General features: G+C 42.0%; 1 protein-coding gene across 2 annotated transcripts in view; it reads left to right on the top strand.

Annotated features, from left to right (window-relative positions):
- LOC139577142 (disabled homolog 2-interacting protein-like) overlaps positions 1-18,607 on the top strand; it is a 103,308-nt gene that overhangs the window by 22,679 nt on the left and 62,022 nt on the right. For both annotated transcript variants that reach the window (XM_071404003.1, XM_071404001.1), the window contains one exon: positions 14,562-14,665. In XM_071404003.1, coding sequence (XP_071260104.1) covers positions 14,562-14,665 — 104 coding nt within the window. The remainder of the gene's footprint in view (positions 1-14,561; positions 14,666-18,607) is intronic.

Genomic DNA, 18,607 nt, shown 5'->3' with positions numbered 1-18,607 from the left:
AGATAAAGTGCGAGTAGGCTACCTACATGATGAGATTATTATGTACAAAATGAGCGAGATTATTTTGATTTGTCAAACAGCAGCCAATCATTGATTATCATGTCACCAGAATAAGACCCTCGATATTTATAGGAAAGTAGCATCAAGCTCATCACCGTGCACTTTCACCACCCTGTGAAGTTCATCATTTATTTCATCTGTAGCCTAATAAAGTGCATGTTTTACCAAATAGTCTAGTGGGAGGACCACACAACATGTCATCACGTGACTCCAAGTTTACTTTGATATGATGGTTATTATATCAATATTTGTGCATAAAGCCATTTCCACCGCACTTTCTTGCATAATACATTTTCCCGACACAAAAAGATCCCACCTTGTCTAGCTTATTTATCTTGTAGACGTTTGGAAAGTTTACTGACAAATTTGCTGTTTCCATCAGGCCCGTCGTTACATTCTTTTATCCGACATGTACTTTACTCGCATAAAAAGTTTGGATGGAAACCTGCTTAGAGACATCCACAATTTTGTGGATCCATTTTCAATGCTTACACATACTGAGGTGATATACAGGTTAACAGCCACACAAATGGTGTCCATCCCTTTACTATGCTTAGCTTAATCCCCATTCCACACTGTGCCCTGAGGTTGCAGGCTCAAGGGACTAAACTGTCAGTGTACATGAATATTGCACAGAGATCTCTGCTTGCTGGCTGGTGGGACTGTTGGACGAATAATGAAAGGATTGCTGTACGTAATGTCTGACTGCATAGCTGGCATATTTCAGTTACCACTTAAATGCATTACATGTGTGTTCTAAGTATGTTTATTTTTTATCAGATGTATCATTGCTGCGGGTTGTTGAATGACTTTGTCAGATTGGAGAAAGAGGGGTTTCTCTTTTTAGATTATTTCTTTAGAACCGTTTTCTGTCATGATACTCTTAGCAGTAGTTTGAAGCCTCACATTCATTAGGATAAGTGTTGAGTGAAGAATTAATCAGTCATCCTATTTGTTATGTTTTACTTCAATAATAAGCTACTTTTTAAATGTCATTTTTTAATTAGACTACATTCCTTGGTTTGTAAACTCAGCAAAAAAAGAAACGTCCTCTCACTGTCAACTGCGTTTATTTTCAGTAAACTTAACGTGTAAATATTTGTATGAACATAATAAGATTCAACAACTGAGAAATAAACTGAACAAGTTCCACAGACATGTGACTAACAGAAATGGAATAATGTGTTTGTGAACAAAGGGTGGGTCAAAATCAAAAGTAACAGTCAGTATCTGGTGTGGCCACCAGCTGCATTAAGCACTGCAGTGCATCTCCTCCTCATGGACTGCACCAGATTTGCCAGTTCTTGCTGTGAGATGTTACCCCACTCTTCCACCAAGGCACCTGCAAGTTCCCGGACATTTCTGGGGGGAATGGCCCTAGCCCTCACCCTCCGATCCAACAGGTCCCAGACGTGCTCAATGGGATTGAGATCCGGGCTCTTCGCTGGCCATGGCAGAACACTGACATTCCTGTCTTGTAGGACATCACGCACAGAACGAGCAGTATGGCTGGTGGTATTGTCATGCTGGAGGGTCATGTCAGGATGAGCTTGCAGGAAGGGTACCACATGAGGGAGGAAGTTGTCTTCCCTTTAACGCACAGCGTTGAGATTGCCTGCAATGACAACAAGCTCAGTCCAATGATGCTGTGACACACCGCCCCAGACCATGACGGACCCTCCACCTCCAAATCGATCCCGCTCCAGAGTACAGGCCTCGGTGTAACGCTCATTCCTTCGACGATAAACGCGAATCCGACCATCACCCCTGGTGAGACAAAACCGAGACACGTCAGTGAAGAGCACTTTTTGCCAGTCCTGTCTGGTCCAGCGACGGTGGGTTTGTGCCCATAGGCGTTGTTGCCAGTGACGTCTGGTGAGGACCTGCCTTACAACAGGCCTACAAGCCCTCAGCACAGCCTCTCTCAGCCTATTGCGGACAGTCTGAGCACTGATGGAGGGATTGTGCATTCCTGGTGTAATTCGGGCAGTTGTTGCCATCCTGTACCTGTCCCGCAGGTGTGATGTTCGGATGTACTGATCCTGTGCAGGTGTTGTTACACGTGGTCTGCCACTGCGAGGACGATCAGCTGTCCATCCTGTCTCCCTGTAGCGCTGTCTTAGACGTCTCACAGTACGGACCTTGTAATTTATTGCCCTGGCCACATCTGCAGTCCTCATGACTCCTTGCAGCATGCCTAAGGCATGTTTACGCAGATGAGCAGGGACCTTGGGTATCTTTCTTTTGGTGTTTTTCAGAGTCAGTAGAAAGGCCTCTTTAGTGTCCTAAGTTTTCATAACTGTGACCTTAATTGCCTACCGTCTGTAAGCTGTTAGTGTCTTAACAACCGTTCCACAGGTGCATGTTCATTAATTGTTTATGGTTCATTGAACAAGCATGGGAAACAGTGTTTAAACCCTTTACAATGAAGATCTGTGAAGTTATTTGGATTTTTACGTATTATCTTTGAAAGACAGGGTCCTAATAAAGGGCCTTTTCTTTTTTTTTGCTGAGTTTATAATCCTGTTGTGCTCACACGGAGATGTATGGCTTTTGGTGTGTGTGTGTTAATTCTGTCATCTTGTCTCAGATGAATGAAGCCTATTGAAACCATTCAAATCAAACTGAGCTGATGAAGGTCTTTTTGTAGGTTTATCATGTTAAAAGGCAGATGCAGAGAACATTAGCAATGACAATGCCATTATGATTCACATCACAAATCAACTCATTATTTACATTCACAAAATGCAAGTTCATGCATAGATAATGAATCTGTTTTTGTTATGCTGGCACATACATGCTTGTACGGTGGTGCCAATGTTCTCCCCTGTCTCTAAATGTATTCATCTCCAGGCCACTGTGGTCCAGAGATAAAACAAACAGTGTCTTCAACGTCATCCTATAATTCATTAGGATCTGTCAAATGTACACAATAGCTTCTGCCGCTCTCAACACACAGGCGGTTTCTCCTCTGTTCTCTGCATGTGTAATGAAGCAAGCTGATGTCCTGTGTAGTTACCACTGTGCTGAAGACTGTGACTGTTCAAAGATACTACTGTAGGCTGTGTTACAGCCTTTTAATTAATTGAAACCTTGTGTTTTGTCATTGATGGAAAAATACGGAAAGAGATGTTTTTAGTCATTTTGTCTTATCGCCTACAGTGGAAGCTGCTGAGGGGAGGACGGCTCATAATAATGGCTGGAACGGAGCAAATGGAATGGCATCAACCCATGTGTTTCATGTATTTGATACCGTTCCACTTATTCCACCCCAGCCATTACCACGAGCCTGTCCTCCCCAATTAAGGTGCCACCAACCTCCTGTGATACCCTAGTCTCTTGAGGGATGTTTTTGAAGGTTTTCCGTGAATGATGTTGTTAGCAAATTGAAAGCAATTTACTAATAACATCATGAAACACTACCTCATCAGTAGTAGGGAAAGAGATACATGGGCTGTGTTCCGAATCCCTACCCAAAGTGTATACTTGTACACTCCACTCATGGAATGAATAACATTGGATTGGTGTAAGTAAGCGCAGACTGAGGGAGTGCACACTTAAGAGCCCGGATGAGCCTTTGATAATCCACCCTAGCACTTCTCCCCTTCTCCAAAGGAGGGCGCTGCATGGAAACATTTGGGGCCATGACTAGAGGCACCACAGAATAGATATACCGAAACATTACCAGCTTAATTTGATTCCTATCACCCACCACTGTCTAATACATTTTACCGACACAAAAATATCCCACCTTGTCTAGCGTATTTATTTTGTAGACGTTTGGAAAGTTTACGGACAAATTTGCTGTTTCCATCAGGCCCGTCATTACATTATTTTATCTGACGTACTTTACTCGCATAAAAAGGTTGGATGGAAACCTGCTGAGACATCCAAAATCCTGTGGATCCATTTTCAATGCTTACACATACTGAGGTGATATACAGGTTAACAGCCACACAAATGGTGTCCATCCCTTTACTATGCTTAGCTTACTGTCTCCTATTGCGATAGGACTAATAGAATATTCACCACAGTAGAAAGCGGTTGTGGGGGATGAGAATGTGTGACCCTCAGGGCCATGTGCAGTAGGAGGAGAGGAAATGTCTTGTATCTATTGATGGAGCCAGACTGCATAACCAACACAGGGAATATTGCTTTGAATAACTGAAATTATATGATACTGCTACTTTTATTTGCCCCCCCCCCCCCCCCCCAAAGTTGTAATTATGTTTTGGTCAAATTTAGATGAAGCCCCGAGGAGATGTGGTTATATGGCCAATATTCCACAGCTAAGGGCAGTTCTTAGGCGCAATGTGGTGTGCCTAGACACAGCCCTTAGCCGTGGTATATTGGTGATATATCACAAACCCCTGAAGGGCCTTATTGCTATTATAAACTGGTTACCATTGTAATTAGAGCAGTAAAACAAAATGTTTTGTCATACCCGTGGTATATGGTGTGATATACCATGGCTTTCAGCCCATCAGAATTCAGGGATTGAACCACCCAGTTTATAATTGTAGTTATGTTCCGGGCCCCTGACCATCCACTCAAGAACAAATCATCCCACAGCTGGATCTAGTTGATCCCTGCAGTAAGTGTATCCTGTCACTTTTTTTTCTCTCTTCTGTCGATTCTGTCCAGTTGTCTCTTTTAACAAATGAATGACATTTTTTCTAGAGACTATACATGTTGATCAGCTGTTTCTTTCCTTATATACATTATGTAATCACTGTGTCCAAAGAAGACTATATGATTTATATCAGTTTATCTTCTGAATGAAGAGTGTAGCCTATTTAGTTGTCGAAATTCCTCATTCTGGAGTGGTATGTGGGAGCATTTAATCTGCACAGTTTTGTGTGGGCGAAATAATGCCTTTATGGGGAGGAAGTGGGTCCCAGCTCTATCTTTAAGCCACACACACACACACACACACACACACACACACACACACCCAAAAGGCTTCTCCAAACATATTGCCTCCCTGCCAAAGATGGAGCATATATTTGTTCATCAACACACAGGCTTAGTTTCATTTGGGTAATGGAATGAAATCTAACCAAATCCATGTGGCCCGGGCAGGGGAAGGAAAGATGGTGGACAATAAGACCGACACAGTAATGCTTTGGGGCTGTTTTGGACAGGACAGGATTACTTGTGTGGATGGGCCCCTGGGAGGAGATCATGGCCAGTATTCACAAAGCATCTCAGAGAAGCAGTGCTTATCTAGGATCAGATTGGATCATAATGAATAGGATTATATGAACTGTGGGGGAACTGATCCTAGATCAGCACTCCTACTGAGATGCTTTATGAATATGGGCCCAGGGCATAGCATAATGCTGCAGGGTCAGTAATAGTATCATCAGTCGTTGATGATAGCCAGCTCTGTGTGGGAGCAGACAATGTCTAGCTACTCCTGGGCAGAGCATGGTTCAAAGTAGAGGTCGACCGATTAATCGGCATGGCCGATTAATTAGGGCCGATTTCAAGTTTTCATAACAATCGGTAATCGGCATTTTTGGACACCGATTATGGCCGATTACATTGCACTCCACGAGGAGACTGCGTGGCAGGCTGACCAACTGTTACGCGTGTGCAGCAAGGAGCCAAGGTAAGTTGCTAGCTAGCATTAAACTTATAAAAAACAATAAATCTTAACATAATCACTAGTTAACTACACATGGTTGAGGATATTACTAGTTTATCTAGCTTGTCCTGCGTTGCATATAATCAATGCGGTGCCTGTTAATTTATCATCAAATCACAGCCTACTTCGCCAAACAGGTGATGATTTAACAAGCGCATTCGCGAAAAAAGCCCTGTCGTTGCACCAATGTACCTAACCATAAACATCAATGCCTTTCTTAATATCAATACACAAGTATATTTTGTTAAACCTGCATATTTAGTCAATATTGCCTGCTAACATGAATGTATTTTAACTATTGAAATTGTGTCACTTCTCTTGCATTCTGTGCAAGCATAGTCAGGGTATATGCAGCAGTTTGGGCCGCCTGGCTCGTTTAGAACTGTGTGAAGACCATTTCTTCCTAACAAAGACTAATTCATTTGCCAGAATTTTACATAATTATGACATAACATTGAACATTCTGCAATGTAACAGCAATATTTAGACTTAGGGATGCCACCCGTTAGATAAAATACGGAACGGTTTCGTTTTTCACTGAAAGAATAAACGTTATGTTTTTGAAATGATAGTTTCCGGATTTGACCTTATTAATGACCTAAGGCTCGTATTGCTGTGTGTTTATGATATTATAATTAAGTCTATGATTTGATAGAACAGTCTGACTGAGCGGTGGTAGGCAGCAGCAGGCTCGTAAGCATTCATTCAAACAGCACTTTATTGCGTTTGCCAGCAGCTCTTCGCTGTGCTTCGAGCATTGCGCTGTTTAGTCAAAGGTATATGAAATACAAGTGGTATAGAGAGAAATAGTCCTATAATTCCTATAATAACTACAACCTTCAAAATTCCCAGTTAAGAAGTATAAGACTCATGTTAAAAGGAACCACGAGCTTTCATATGTTCTCATGATCTGAGCAAGGAACTTAAACGTTAGCTTTTTTACATGGCACATATTGCACTTTTACTTTCTTCTCCAACACTGTGTTTTTGCATTATTTAAACCAAATTAAACATGTTTCATTATTTATTTGAGACTAAATTGATTTTATTTATGTATTATATTAAAATAAGTGTTCATTCAGTATTGTTGTAATTGTCATTATTACAAATATATATATATCGTCCGATTAATCAGTATCTGCTTTTTTTGGTCCTTCAATAATCGGTATCGGCGTTGAAAAATCATAATCGGTCGACCTCTAGTTCAAAGAGAGATCGGCAGTCTATCTGTACTGTACTTTTGGCATTTTAAAGAGATGGAGCAAGAAACAAAGTGAAAGCGAGAGAGACAAAAAATGAGGAAGAGTCACTCAACTCCTCTGAGTCTGTCCATCTCCTGCTGTAACAGTAACATAATGCTAAAGCCTCTGTCATGATGATAGATGTAGGCTTATTTAATCACACCGCAGTGACTGCACTGCCTTTGTTGCTTTTAATCCTACTGCTTCCTCGAAGGGTGATTCAACTTGAGTTCTTGTTTTTGAACCTAGTCCATGTACAGTTGTGCAGTGAGGGATCCCCACAACGCCACGCAGTCATACCTTAGCATTCCTGCAGTAATGTTATCATGTCTGTTCCAGACCGTTCCACTCGGCTTGATCAAGCTGCAGTCTCAGGTAGATCATACTGTAACATACCATAAGACTACACTTTTATCTCCATCTGGGAATTCTGATGGGACACATGCTTGGGCTGGGACGATACCATTATCGTGATACTCGTTAGTATCATGGCAAGGAAACAAAACAGAAAGTGGATTTAACTTCTTTAGGAAAACAGCCCTAATGTTCTAAAAAAAACATCCTTATGTTGTCATCCAGAGTCGCGTTTATTTATTTTCCAAGCTATAGCACACTATTTTACATACAGCAGGTTTTCAAAGAACCAAAGAGTTTAGTCCGCTTCATGTTTAATTTTTTTGCCCCAAAATTGTGCTACTGGTGTTGACACAGCCCTAACCCATTCCCCAGCCTCTGGTCTTCTACCAGCTTGCTCTTAGCATGTTTTGTGAAAGACACTGAGTCATTTTAGTAGTTTGGGCCAGATTAGGCATGTGGGCCGTATGTTTCACATCCCCGGACTAGTATAAGTAGGGTTTTGTTTTTCCTAGTATGTTCAGGTTGCCAGGACAAACTCCCGGGTGTGCGACTGGCTGTTGTTTCCAGGGTGACGTGTGAGGGCTCAGAGGGGTGTGTGACAGGCTGTTGTTCCAAGGGTGACATGTGAGGGGCTCAGAGGGGTACGTGACTGGGAGTGTAACAGTAGCAGCACTGTTGCTGGGCTGACGGCACGTGCTCCCCCGTCAAGGCTTTGGGGGTGTAGGGTCACATGCTGTCAACGTCTAAAAAATAACATTGCATCATAATATAGCCTATCACCAGGGCTGTACCTCTATACTGCTCTTCAATGACGAACTCTCAGCACTGGTATCCCTAAAAATATATTTTTTAGGTTGTGAGTTGACACTGGCACGCTGCCGGAGAGGCCACAAGCATGACTCCTGACCTGCCCCCTCAGAAGCAGAACTCAACCCCTCACAGGAATTGTTTCCCCCCCCGAATATTGTGTATCCTGACATGTAGGTGCAGTGCTGTTCTCTAGTCTAGCACATGACATCAGAAGCTGCTCAGCTCAGTACAACAAAGTGATGACTGAATAGTCATAATAGTCTGAATAGGTTTCTGGCAGACTGTTAGTATATCTGAGGTTGAAATGTCGGGCACAATGAGGAACGGTTTGGGGAGGAAGTCCTAATAATACAGACTAATGGGTCAGACCCGTCTGCAAAGACAGCACAGTCACTCCAGGAGTAGGACCAGAGCTGCAAACAGGGATAACCAACTACTGTTTTATCCTCTGGGACAGCCCTCCTCCACCAAAAAATTAATCCCTCAGGATTGTTGATTGTCTCTTCACTGAGTTTGTCTAACCTAAATATCCCAGGAGAAGGTGTGATGTATAATAGTGAGCAAGTAGGCTACCACAGGAAACAAGGTCTGTCCCTGACAAAAAAAAGGAATATTGGTTGACCAAGACCAACTATATGTATTGAGCTTGTCTGATGCTTTAAGCACACTGTTTGATGAAATAAGACACACATGACTCCAGAGGGAGCCAGAGATCAAGATAACCAGAAGAAAGAAGCCTTAACCTGACCCGACCATCCTCCTCTCGCTCCTGCTGGCTTTGCAGATTCTGCTGTTACTCTCCTGAAGTTGCCAGTAATAGGCTAAAAGAGGAGTCGGCAACCTTTCTCATGTGGAATGCCAATTTATCTTACTATTTCTACCGATCTGCGTGCCAGTTATGGTTTTCATATGCACATTTTCGTGGAACAGTTTCATATAATTTATAATAACGTCTTCGTATCTCAAAATCATTGTCATGTGGTTATTTACATTTTCTATCCAAATAAAAAATTATACAAACCCAAAAAGGAACTTCTATTGCCACTGTCAACCATGTAAAAATAGCCTACATAAAGACAACAAATAAAAACATTGGAACCTGCAGGTAGAATATATCCTATAAATCACATTGGCTACCGCATAGTCTATCTGCAACGAACTTGAAACATTTGTAACAACTTTGGTCCGCAGAGTTTCCTGTGCCAGTGAGCTCGGGACACACGGCTGTAGGCTATTTGTGCAAGGGATAAGAGCTCATCAAGTAGGCCAATTTTATGACGTTTCCACTGGATCAGAGCATGACATTTTTCCCTTTCATGCTGAGTGGTTATCGAAAGGGAGAGAGATGGAAATATTAGTCAAATACATTGATGAACTATTGTCATTCTCAATGGATCTAAAAACAGACTTTGTTTGCTTGCTGTTTTAGGTTAAGAAAACATTACTTTGAGAAGCTCCACAGCTCATTAGTGGTGGTGCGTTAAGCCAATCATAAATACTATCAGATCCCCAGATGGGCACATTCATATGCCTACATTTACGTACATGCAGGCCAAGTAGCCTATAGGCTTACTTCTATGCGTAATCAGGTGCATGTCCTTACTCAACATTGACAGGAGCACTCCAAACAAGAGACACTGACTAAATTGACAACTTGTAAATGGAATTAAATAAACAAACTTGTTTCTCACAAGCATAGGTTGTGTGCTCTGCAAACAACATGTCCACTCTGACAATAAGAACGGTAAAATACTGGAATAATAATATATTCAAATCAAATTTTAGTCTCGGTAATTGAGGTAATATGTACATGTAGGTAGAGATAAAGTGACTATACATACATAATAAACCAGAGAGTAGCAGCAGCGTAACAGAGGGGTCTGGGTAGACCTTTGATTAGCTGTTCGGAAGTCTTATGGCCTGGGGGAAGAAGCTGTTAAGCCTTTTGTACCTAGACTTGGCACTCCGGTACCGCTTGCCGTGCGGTAGCCGAGAGAACAGTCTATGACTAGGGTGGCGGGAGTCTTTGACAATTTTTAGGACCTTCCTCTGACACCTCCTGTATAGAGGTCCTGGATGGAAGAAGCTTGGCCCCAGTGAGGTACTGAATGCATTAACAAATTAACGTAACCAAACAAACATTGTAGATTTGAAATTATAGGAATTAACAGTAAATGTACTACTGGTGATGTATGTAATGGGGAATTGATAGACACTAACAATCAAACACAAACAATTCACACAATGAAGTTATGAAACAAATTGATGGGAGAGAGCGCATTCTGGAGAGAGGTGCGCATCTTAAAACATCCCCTTCTTCTTGGACTGTGCCATCCAGCGGGCTGCGCAATGGATTAGTCTCGGCCCCATATATATTTCCTACTTCTCGACAAAAGATTATTGTTTGACAGCCTATCAACGAAACCATAGACCAGTCGACTAATTGGGGTCAGCCCTACAGTAAACAGCCTTGGTAATGTTTGTCTGAAGTTGTCTGATGATCTGTGCCTTTCGGCTTGCGCTCTGGACTGAATTAAAGGCTCATTGGTCATGTAGGAATTTACACACAGGTATAGGTTAGGCTATGGGGAAAGGGGACCCCTCTTTCCTAACCTAATAATGCTTGCCCCTTGCTTTTACTTAGAATTTGTGGTGGGAAAGTAAATTTTTCCAATTTGGAGATGAAAAACCACAAGCTTTCTGTGTTGTTTCCTGCGTTGTTTACGATCTGTACCTAGAGTTGCTCTTTAAAGTCGTCTTTGAACTTGAGTCTGAGTGCCCTACTCAGAATTCCTTTGTATTCATATAAACACTTTGGAAAATTGACTTTTATGCTTTGGAGAGAAAAGGTAATCTTTCTCGCATCACAGTGCTGTTGTGTGACACTCGCACTGAAACTGAGACCTTTGGGACATGACTGCATTGTTTGGTTTATCCAATTTCCAAAATGTCTGAAGACGGAGCACATTTTTGATTGTTAGTGTTAAAGGGATACTTCGGGATTTTGGCAATGAGGCCCTTTATCTACTTCCCCAGAGTCGGATGAACTCGTTGATACCATATTTATGTCTCTGTGTGCAGTTATAAGGAAGTTGCTAACTAGCACTAGCGCAATTGCTAACTAGCATTACCCATAGACTTCCAGTCATTGTGCATCTGCTAGCATGCTAAAACTAAAATACTGAGGTTCATTCTTTTTACCACATGGTTATAAAAATGTATCTATACTCTAAGTCTAAACACTTTAAAGATACTGTATCAAACAAGAAATCAGACAAAAGATTGATGCAATGGTGTGCTGCGGTAGGCTGTTAACTGTTTGTAATTTGATAAGTCATATAACAGCTCTCCAGTGAAGACTTCTCTTTGATCCAGGTTGGCTCTTCACACTGCCTTAGGGGATGCACTCCCACCGGCCTATACACCATGGACTGACTGCACTAAAAGACCGATTAACACCCTATGCTCTGTCAGTGGAACATTTTAGTTTACAGAGGCTGTACAGTAATTTATGTAGGCATATAAACTCAGCAAAAAAAGAAACATCCCTTTTTCAGGAACCCGTCTTTCAAATTTAATTCGTAAAAATCCAAATAATTTCACAGATCTTCATTGTAAAGGGTTTAAACACTGTTTCCCATGCTTGTTCAATGAACCATAAACAATTAATGAACATGCACCTGTGGACGGGTCGTTAAGACACTAACAGCTTACAGACGGTAGGCAATTAAGGTCACAGTTATGACAACTTAGGACACTAAAGAGGCCTTTCTACTGAATCTGAAACACACCAAAAGAAAGATGCCCAGGATCCCTGCTCATCTGTGTGAACGTGCCTTAGGCATGCTGCAAGGAGTCATGAGGACTGCAGATGTGGCCAGGGCAATAAATTGCAATGTCCGTACTGTGAGATGTCTAAGACAGCGCTACAGGGAGACAGGACGGACAGCTGATCGTCCTCGCAGTGGCAGACCACGTGTAACAACACCTGCACAGGATCGGTACATTCGAACATCACACCTGCGGGACAGGTACAGGAATGCAACAACAACTGCTCGAGTTACACCAGGAACGCACAATCCCTCCATCAGTGCTCAGACTGTCCGCAATAGGCTGAGAGAGGCTGGACTGAGGTCTTGTAGGCCTGTTGTAAGGCAGGTCCTCACCAGACGTCACCGGCAACAACGTCGCTTATGGGCACAAATCCACCGTCGCTGGACCAGACAGGGCTGGCGAGAAGTGCTCTTCACTGATGAGTCGTGGTTTTGTCTCACCAGGGGTGATGGTCGAATTTGCGTTTCTCGTCGAAGGAATGAGCGTTACACCGAGGCCTGTACTCTGGAGCGGGATCGATTTGGAGGTGGAGGGTCCGTCATGGTCTGGGGCGGTGTGTCACAGCATCATAGGACTGAGTTTGCTGTCGTTACAGAGAAGACATTCTCCTCCCTTGTTGGTACCCTTCCTGCAGGCTCATCCTGACAACCCTTCAGCATGACAATGGCACCAGCCATACTGCTCGTTCTGTGCGTGAATTCCTGCAAGACAGGAATGTCAGTGTTCTGCCATGGCCAGCGAAGAGCCCGGATCTCAATCTGGGACCTGTTGGATCAGAGGGTGAGGGCTAGGGCCATTCCCCCCAGAAATGTCCGGGAACTTGAAGGTGCCTTGGTGGAAGAGATCTCACAGGTGGAGTTCAGGGTGTCAAATCGGAGGGCCTGTTGTCCGGACCGCTGGCAGTCTCTATGGGTGTGCCACAGGTTTCAGTTTTCAGGCCGACCCTTTTCTCTGTATACATCAATGATGTCGCTCTTGCTGCTTGTGATTCTCTGATCCACCTCTACTCAGACGACACCATTCTGTCTACTTCTGGCCCTTTGGACACTGTGTTAACAAACCTACAGAGGAGCTTCAATGCCGTACAACACTCCTTCCGTGACCTCCAACTGCTCTTAAATGCAAGTAAAACTAAATGCATGCTCTTCAACCGATCTCTGCCCGCACCTGCCCGCCCGCCCATCACTATGCTGGACGGTTCTGACTTAGAATATGTGGACAACTACAAATACCTAGGTGTCTGGTTAGACTGTAAACTCTCCTTCCAGACTCACATTAAGCATCTCCAATCCAAAGTTAAATCTAGAATTGGCTTCCTATTTGGCAACAAAACATCCTTCACTCATGCTGCCAAACATACCCTCGTAAAACTGACTATCCTACCGATCCTTGACTTCGACGATGTCATTTACAAAATAGCCTCCAACACTACTCAGCAAATTGGATGTAGTCCATCACAGTGCCATCCGTTTTGTCACCAAAGCCCCATATACTATCCACCACTGCGACCTGTATGCTCTCATTGGCTGGCCCTTGCTTCATATTCGTCGCCAAACCCACTGTCTCCAGGTCATCTGTAAGTCTTTGCTAGGTAAAGCCCCGCCTCATCTCAGCTCACTAGTCACCATAGCAGCACCCACCCGTAGCACGCGCTCCAGCAGGTATATTTCACTGGTCACCCCAAAGCCAATGCCTCGTTTGGCCGCCTTTCCTTCCAGTTCTCTGCTGCCAATGACTGGAATGATTTGCAAAAACACTGAAGCTGGAGACTCATATCTCCCTCACTAACTTTAAGCATCAGCTGTCAGAGCAGTTTACTGTTCATTACCTGTACATAGCCCATCTGTAAATCGCCCACCCAACTACCTCATCCCCATATTGTTATTTATTTTTTTGCTCCTTTGCACCCCAGTATTTCTACTTGCACGTTCATCTTCTGCACATCTATCACTCCCGTGTTTAATTTCTAAATTGTAATTATTTTGCCACTATGGCCTATTTATTGCCTCCCTAATCTTACTACATTTGTAGACAGTGTATTTAGACTTTTCTATTATGTTTGTTTATCCCATGTGTAACTTCTAAAAGCCAGAAGTTAAGTATTACACAATATCAGAATATTCTCATGTAATTGAATGCAGTGATTATCTGTTTTCTCCTTCCTCTGTGAGAAAGTTTGAGGCGATAAATGAGGGAGCTCAGAGGTGCGCCTTCTTGTTAGAGCCTTATCTTTCCCACAGAGGCAGAAATAAGAGTGAAACGTATCTCTCGTTGTATCAACTTAGAACAGATACCGACACACAGAGAGAACAAGCATGGATTTCGTAGTCTGTCAGGGATGGCAGTTTTCCATGCGAACTCTGCTTCTACCTTTCTCTCATTACCTGTTTGTTTATGCAGAATGCAATGTGTAGCGCATCTCAAACACAAATCATTTAGGTGAAGCCAGAGCCAAGTGTATACCTTTTCCATTTTATGCTTGTTCCTCCTTTCTGAAGATCATATGTACATTGTTCGGGATTATAATAGCACCGCAAACGTCTACCTTTTGGAATTTGATTGAATTGTGCCGCAATGACTTACCTGTGAATTCCTCTCCCCCTCCCCAGAGCTCCCTCCTGAGAGGGTGGGTCGCAGGCGCAGCATGCCGGGCAGCGCTCTGGACAAAAGCACCTCCATGGAGCCGGCCACCTCTACCACATTCAAAGTCACGGTGAGCATTCAACAGTACACCTACTCTACTGCTCTCTCTCGCTCGCTCGCTCGCTCCCCCCACCACCCCCATCTCGAGCTCTCTTCCCGTCCCCCTCTCAAATTCAAATTCAAATTCAGATTGTTTTATTGCAATGAAATACAATTGTACATGGATGATAGTTACACTGTATTACTTGTAAGTTACTGTATATACAATGTAACTACTTCAGGGAATTAATGGTCATGGGATGTCCCTCAGACTATGGCAATCATATCCATATCTGGCAGTAATATTTGTGGTTCTCCCTCACCCAGAATAATTCCTGCATTATGTCATTAGTAAATGCACAGAAGTTGGGAATTGATTGAGATATTTTCTAGAAAAAATCTTCTCTTATTTGGGAGTATTCCACACAGTAGATCAAAAAGTGTCTCTACCTCCCCTGTTGTGCAGTGACCACATAGACACTCCTCTTTCAGTAGCCATGTGTTTTTGTCTGTCCCTTTTTCTATAGCCAATTGGTGGTCGCTGAGCCTGTATTTGGTCAGGATCCGTCTCTGTTTTGTATCTCTGAGAGTAGAGATATACTGCCAATTTGTATGTTCTTTTGAGGGCCAAATTTAGTTTATTCAGTGTTTTTGTTTCATTTTCCCAATTTGTCAAATAGGTTTTCATTTATGTAACAATTTGATTGATTTCCTTGTGTGTTTGCATTATACGGTTGTTTAGTGTTTTTAACAGCTGACATAGGGGACTCTTTTCAGGGTTCAGGTCTTGGGTTTCCAGTGCTTTGATTTGTAAGGCTGTTAATTTCAAAATGTTAGTGTCCTTTTCTTTATATTTACAATTAAAGAGAATCATCCAAGTTCCACTCTGCATGGATTATTTGGAACTCTCTTTTGAATATTTAGGATAATTCTGCAGAATTCTGTGTCAATTTTCTATTGGGTTTTTACCAATGCCTATAATTGTAATTACAGGTTGGACCCCAAACCTTGCTTCCATATAGTGGAATTGGTCAAATTACACTATTGAATATTTTGCACAAGATTTGGATAGGAATATTTATTTCAGAGAATTGTAATTTTATGGACTAAAATACTTTACAGGGTTTTTCTTTTAGTGCATTCACTGCCAGACCAAATCCACCACAGGCACAGATTTTTTTTGTCCCTGTTAGTTGTACCGGACTAAATTTGAATGAGTGTCTGCTGCTCTGATTCCTGGTCTTTTTCTGGAAAATCACAACTTTGGTTTTCTGAAAGTTGTTGTTGATTGCCACTGATGCTGTATTCTCAAAGAATGTTAAGTTGTTCCTGTAGACCTTGCTCTGTTAGTGACAGTAGGACAATGGCACCTGTGTAGAGCAGGAATCTGACCTCATCATTGAGGGCGAGTCCAGGGGCTGCAGATTGTTCCAACAACACTGCTAGTTCATTGATGTAGACGTTGAACAGGGTTGGACTTAAACTGCACCCTTGTCTCGCCCTTCAGCAAAAAACTGTTATTTTACTGTTCAGTTTAATGCTACATGTGTTTGAGTAAATACATTTTATGATGTATACTTTCCCCCAATTCTGCTTTGGAGGGTTTTGTAATATAATCCATAATTCCATATGGAATCAAAAGCATTCTTAAAATCAACAAAACGTGCAAATACTTTTCCTCTGCATTTCTGACGAACTTGCTGGTTTATTAGTGTGTAATGTTTCTATGTGGTCTGTTCTGAGTTTGGGTAGAAAGCCATTAATTTTTTTGCTGTGCGCAAGGTCTGTATTCAGAATACAGCAGAACAGTTTCCCTATGTTACTTGTGACACATATTCCCCTATAGTTATTAGGGTCTAATTTGTCACCTTTTTATGTATGGGGGTTATGAGTCTCTGGTTCCAAATATCAGGGAAGCAGCCACTCTCCAAAACCAGGTTGAATAATTTTAATAAGGAGTAATGTGTTTAAGCATTTAATTCCTGATGCTGCCTTTCCAGGTTTTGTATTTGGGGTTTAAAGTAATGTCTTCTGATGGTATTATTCCATAGAGACTTTCAAAGTGATCTATCCAAATGTTGCCATTTCCTTTTTTCCATTTAGATCATTCCATTTCTCCCAGAACGGGTTTCCATCAATCAAGTCTTCAATCTCTTTTAGAGTGTTCAAAATGATTCTGTTTCTTCCATCTTAAGTTTTGTTTGTATTCTTTCAATGTATCAAATCAAAACAATTTAATTTGTCACAAACATCCGAATACAACAAGTGTAGACCTTACTGTAAAATGCTTACGTACAAGCCCTTAACCAACAATGCAAATTTAAGAAAATAAGAGTTAAGCAAATATTTACAAAATAAGCTAAAGTTAAAAAAAGTAACAATAAAATAACAATACGGTTATATACAGGGGGTACCAGTACCGAATCAATGTGCGGGGATACAGGTTAGTCGAGGTAATTGAGGTAATATGTACATGTTGGTAGGGCTGGGCTGAATACCGGATTTTACGATATAACGGTATTGCTGCACATACCGGTTTTGGTTTTTACTTCTGTAACGGTATTTGAATGTTTGGTTTGTTAAATGTGATACGCTATGTATAAAGTCAATTTGTATAGTTTACTTCACTTCTTGAGTCATCTATATCCGTTCTCTCTCCATTCCATTTTCCACACAGACCTAGCCCCGCCCCCTGTCACTCAAGGAGTGAATTTGTTGTTCCTCTACCACGAGTCACTTGCGTTCAGTTTCTGCATGGTCAATGCAGCACATGAAAGAATGTTGATGACATTGATGCTGTTTTCACTTTTCTTCTTAATATACATCCACTAGAGTTCTACAATTACACTTAGTTCGTGTTTCTTACATCTGCAAACAGCTAGTTTGTCTTAGTAAGTTGGGCCTAAGTCTTGTTAGCTGATATTGCTAATCACTAGCTAGCTAATAAATATACTGAGTCAGAGCAAACATAACTAGCTATACAGCCTGATAATACTAATGATGGTGTAGACCTGCATGTTTGTTGTGCAACAGTACCTTCTAAATCAGAGGACAACACAAAGCAAGAATGTTAGCTACATAAAGTAGCTAAAAGAGAACCAAAGATTATAGGGTCCCCTAGGAAACACTTGTCAACACTTTGGTTCCTACCCTGTCACAATAACTCCTCCCTGGCATTTTCATTTGTTGTCATGTCAAACACTGTATTCAAAGTGCTATTATATTCTAACTATAGAATTATATCCATGATTCCAACAGTTCATCCAAGTGTTTTGCGCTAAATCACAAGTCAAATCGCAATTGCAACATTTGGTCAAAATTAAGGTCCAGATTGTTTGCCCATATCATGCCGCCCTCCGTGGCAGTGTGGAAATGATCTAAAATGAGTGCAAGAAATGTAGAAATTGATGAAAATGCTGACTTTCTTTGGTGGGGTTGAATTGAACAGTATAAAACAATCAGAATAGAGAAAGACCCATAGAAATCACTATAAATATATGTTTTGCCACCAATGTTCACTGAAGTTTTTCCAGCACTGAGCAAATTTCAGGTCATCTGAGCGCAAATTTAAATGTTGTGAAAATTCTGTGCAACTTCCAGCACGCGTTTACTGTGAACACTGAGGCTGTACCCGCTTTAAGTTAAAGTTTTAAGTGGCCAAGTAGGCTACTGTGGCTATGTTCTTATAATGACGGTCTACCAGAGTGGCCTACCATCAATAACAATGGAGAAAATGCATACCATAACATTTTAACATGGAAATAGCTGTTCTATTATTCAGCCTACAGGAACAGCCAATGTGTGGTGTTCAATGTCCTATCCTACCGATCCTTGACTTCGGCGATGTCATTTACAAAATAGCCTCCAACACTCTACTCAGCAAATTGGATGCAGTCTATCACAGTGCCATCCGTTTTGTCACCAAAGCCCCACCCACCACTGCGACCGGTATGCTCTCGTTGGCTGGCCCTCG

This window comes from Salvelinus alpinus, chromosome 5, assembly GCF_045679555.1.
Source record: "Salvelinus alpinus chromosome 5, SLU_Salpinus.1, whole genome shotgun sequence".
NCBI classification, from domain to species: Eukaryota; Metazoa; Chordata; class Actinopteri; order Salmoniformes; family Salmonidae; genus Salvelinus; species Salvelinus alpinus.
Note: the sequence above shows the minus strand (reverse complement) of the source record. Positions and strands in the feature narration are given on the sequence as shown.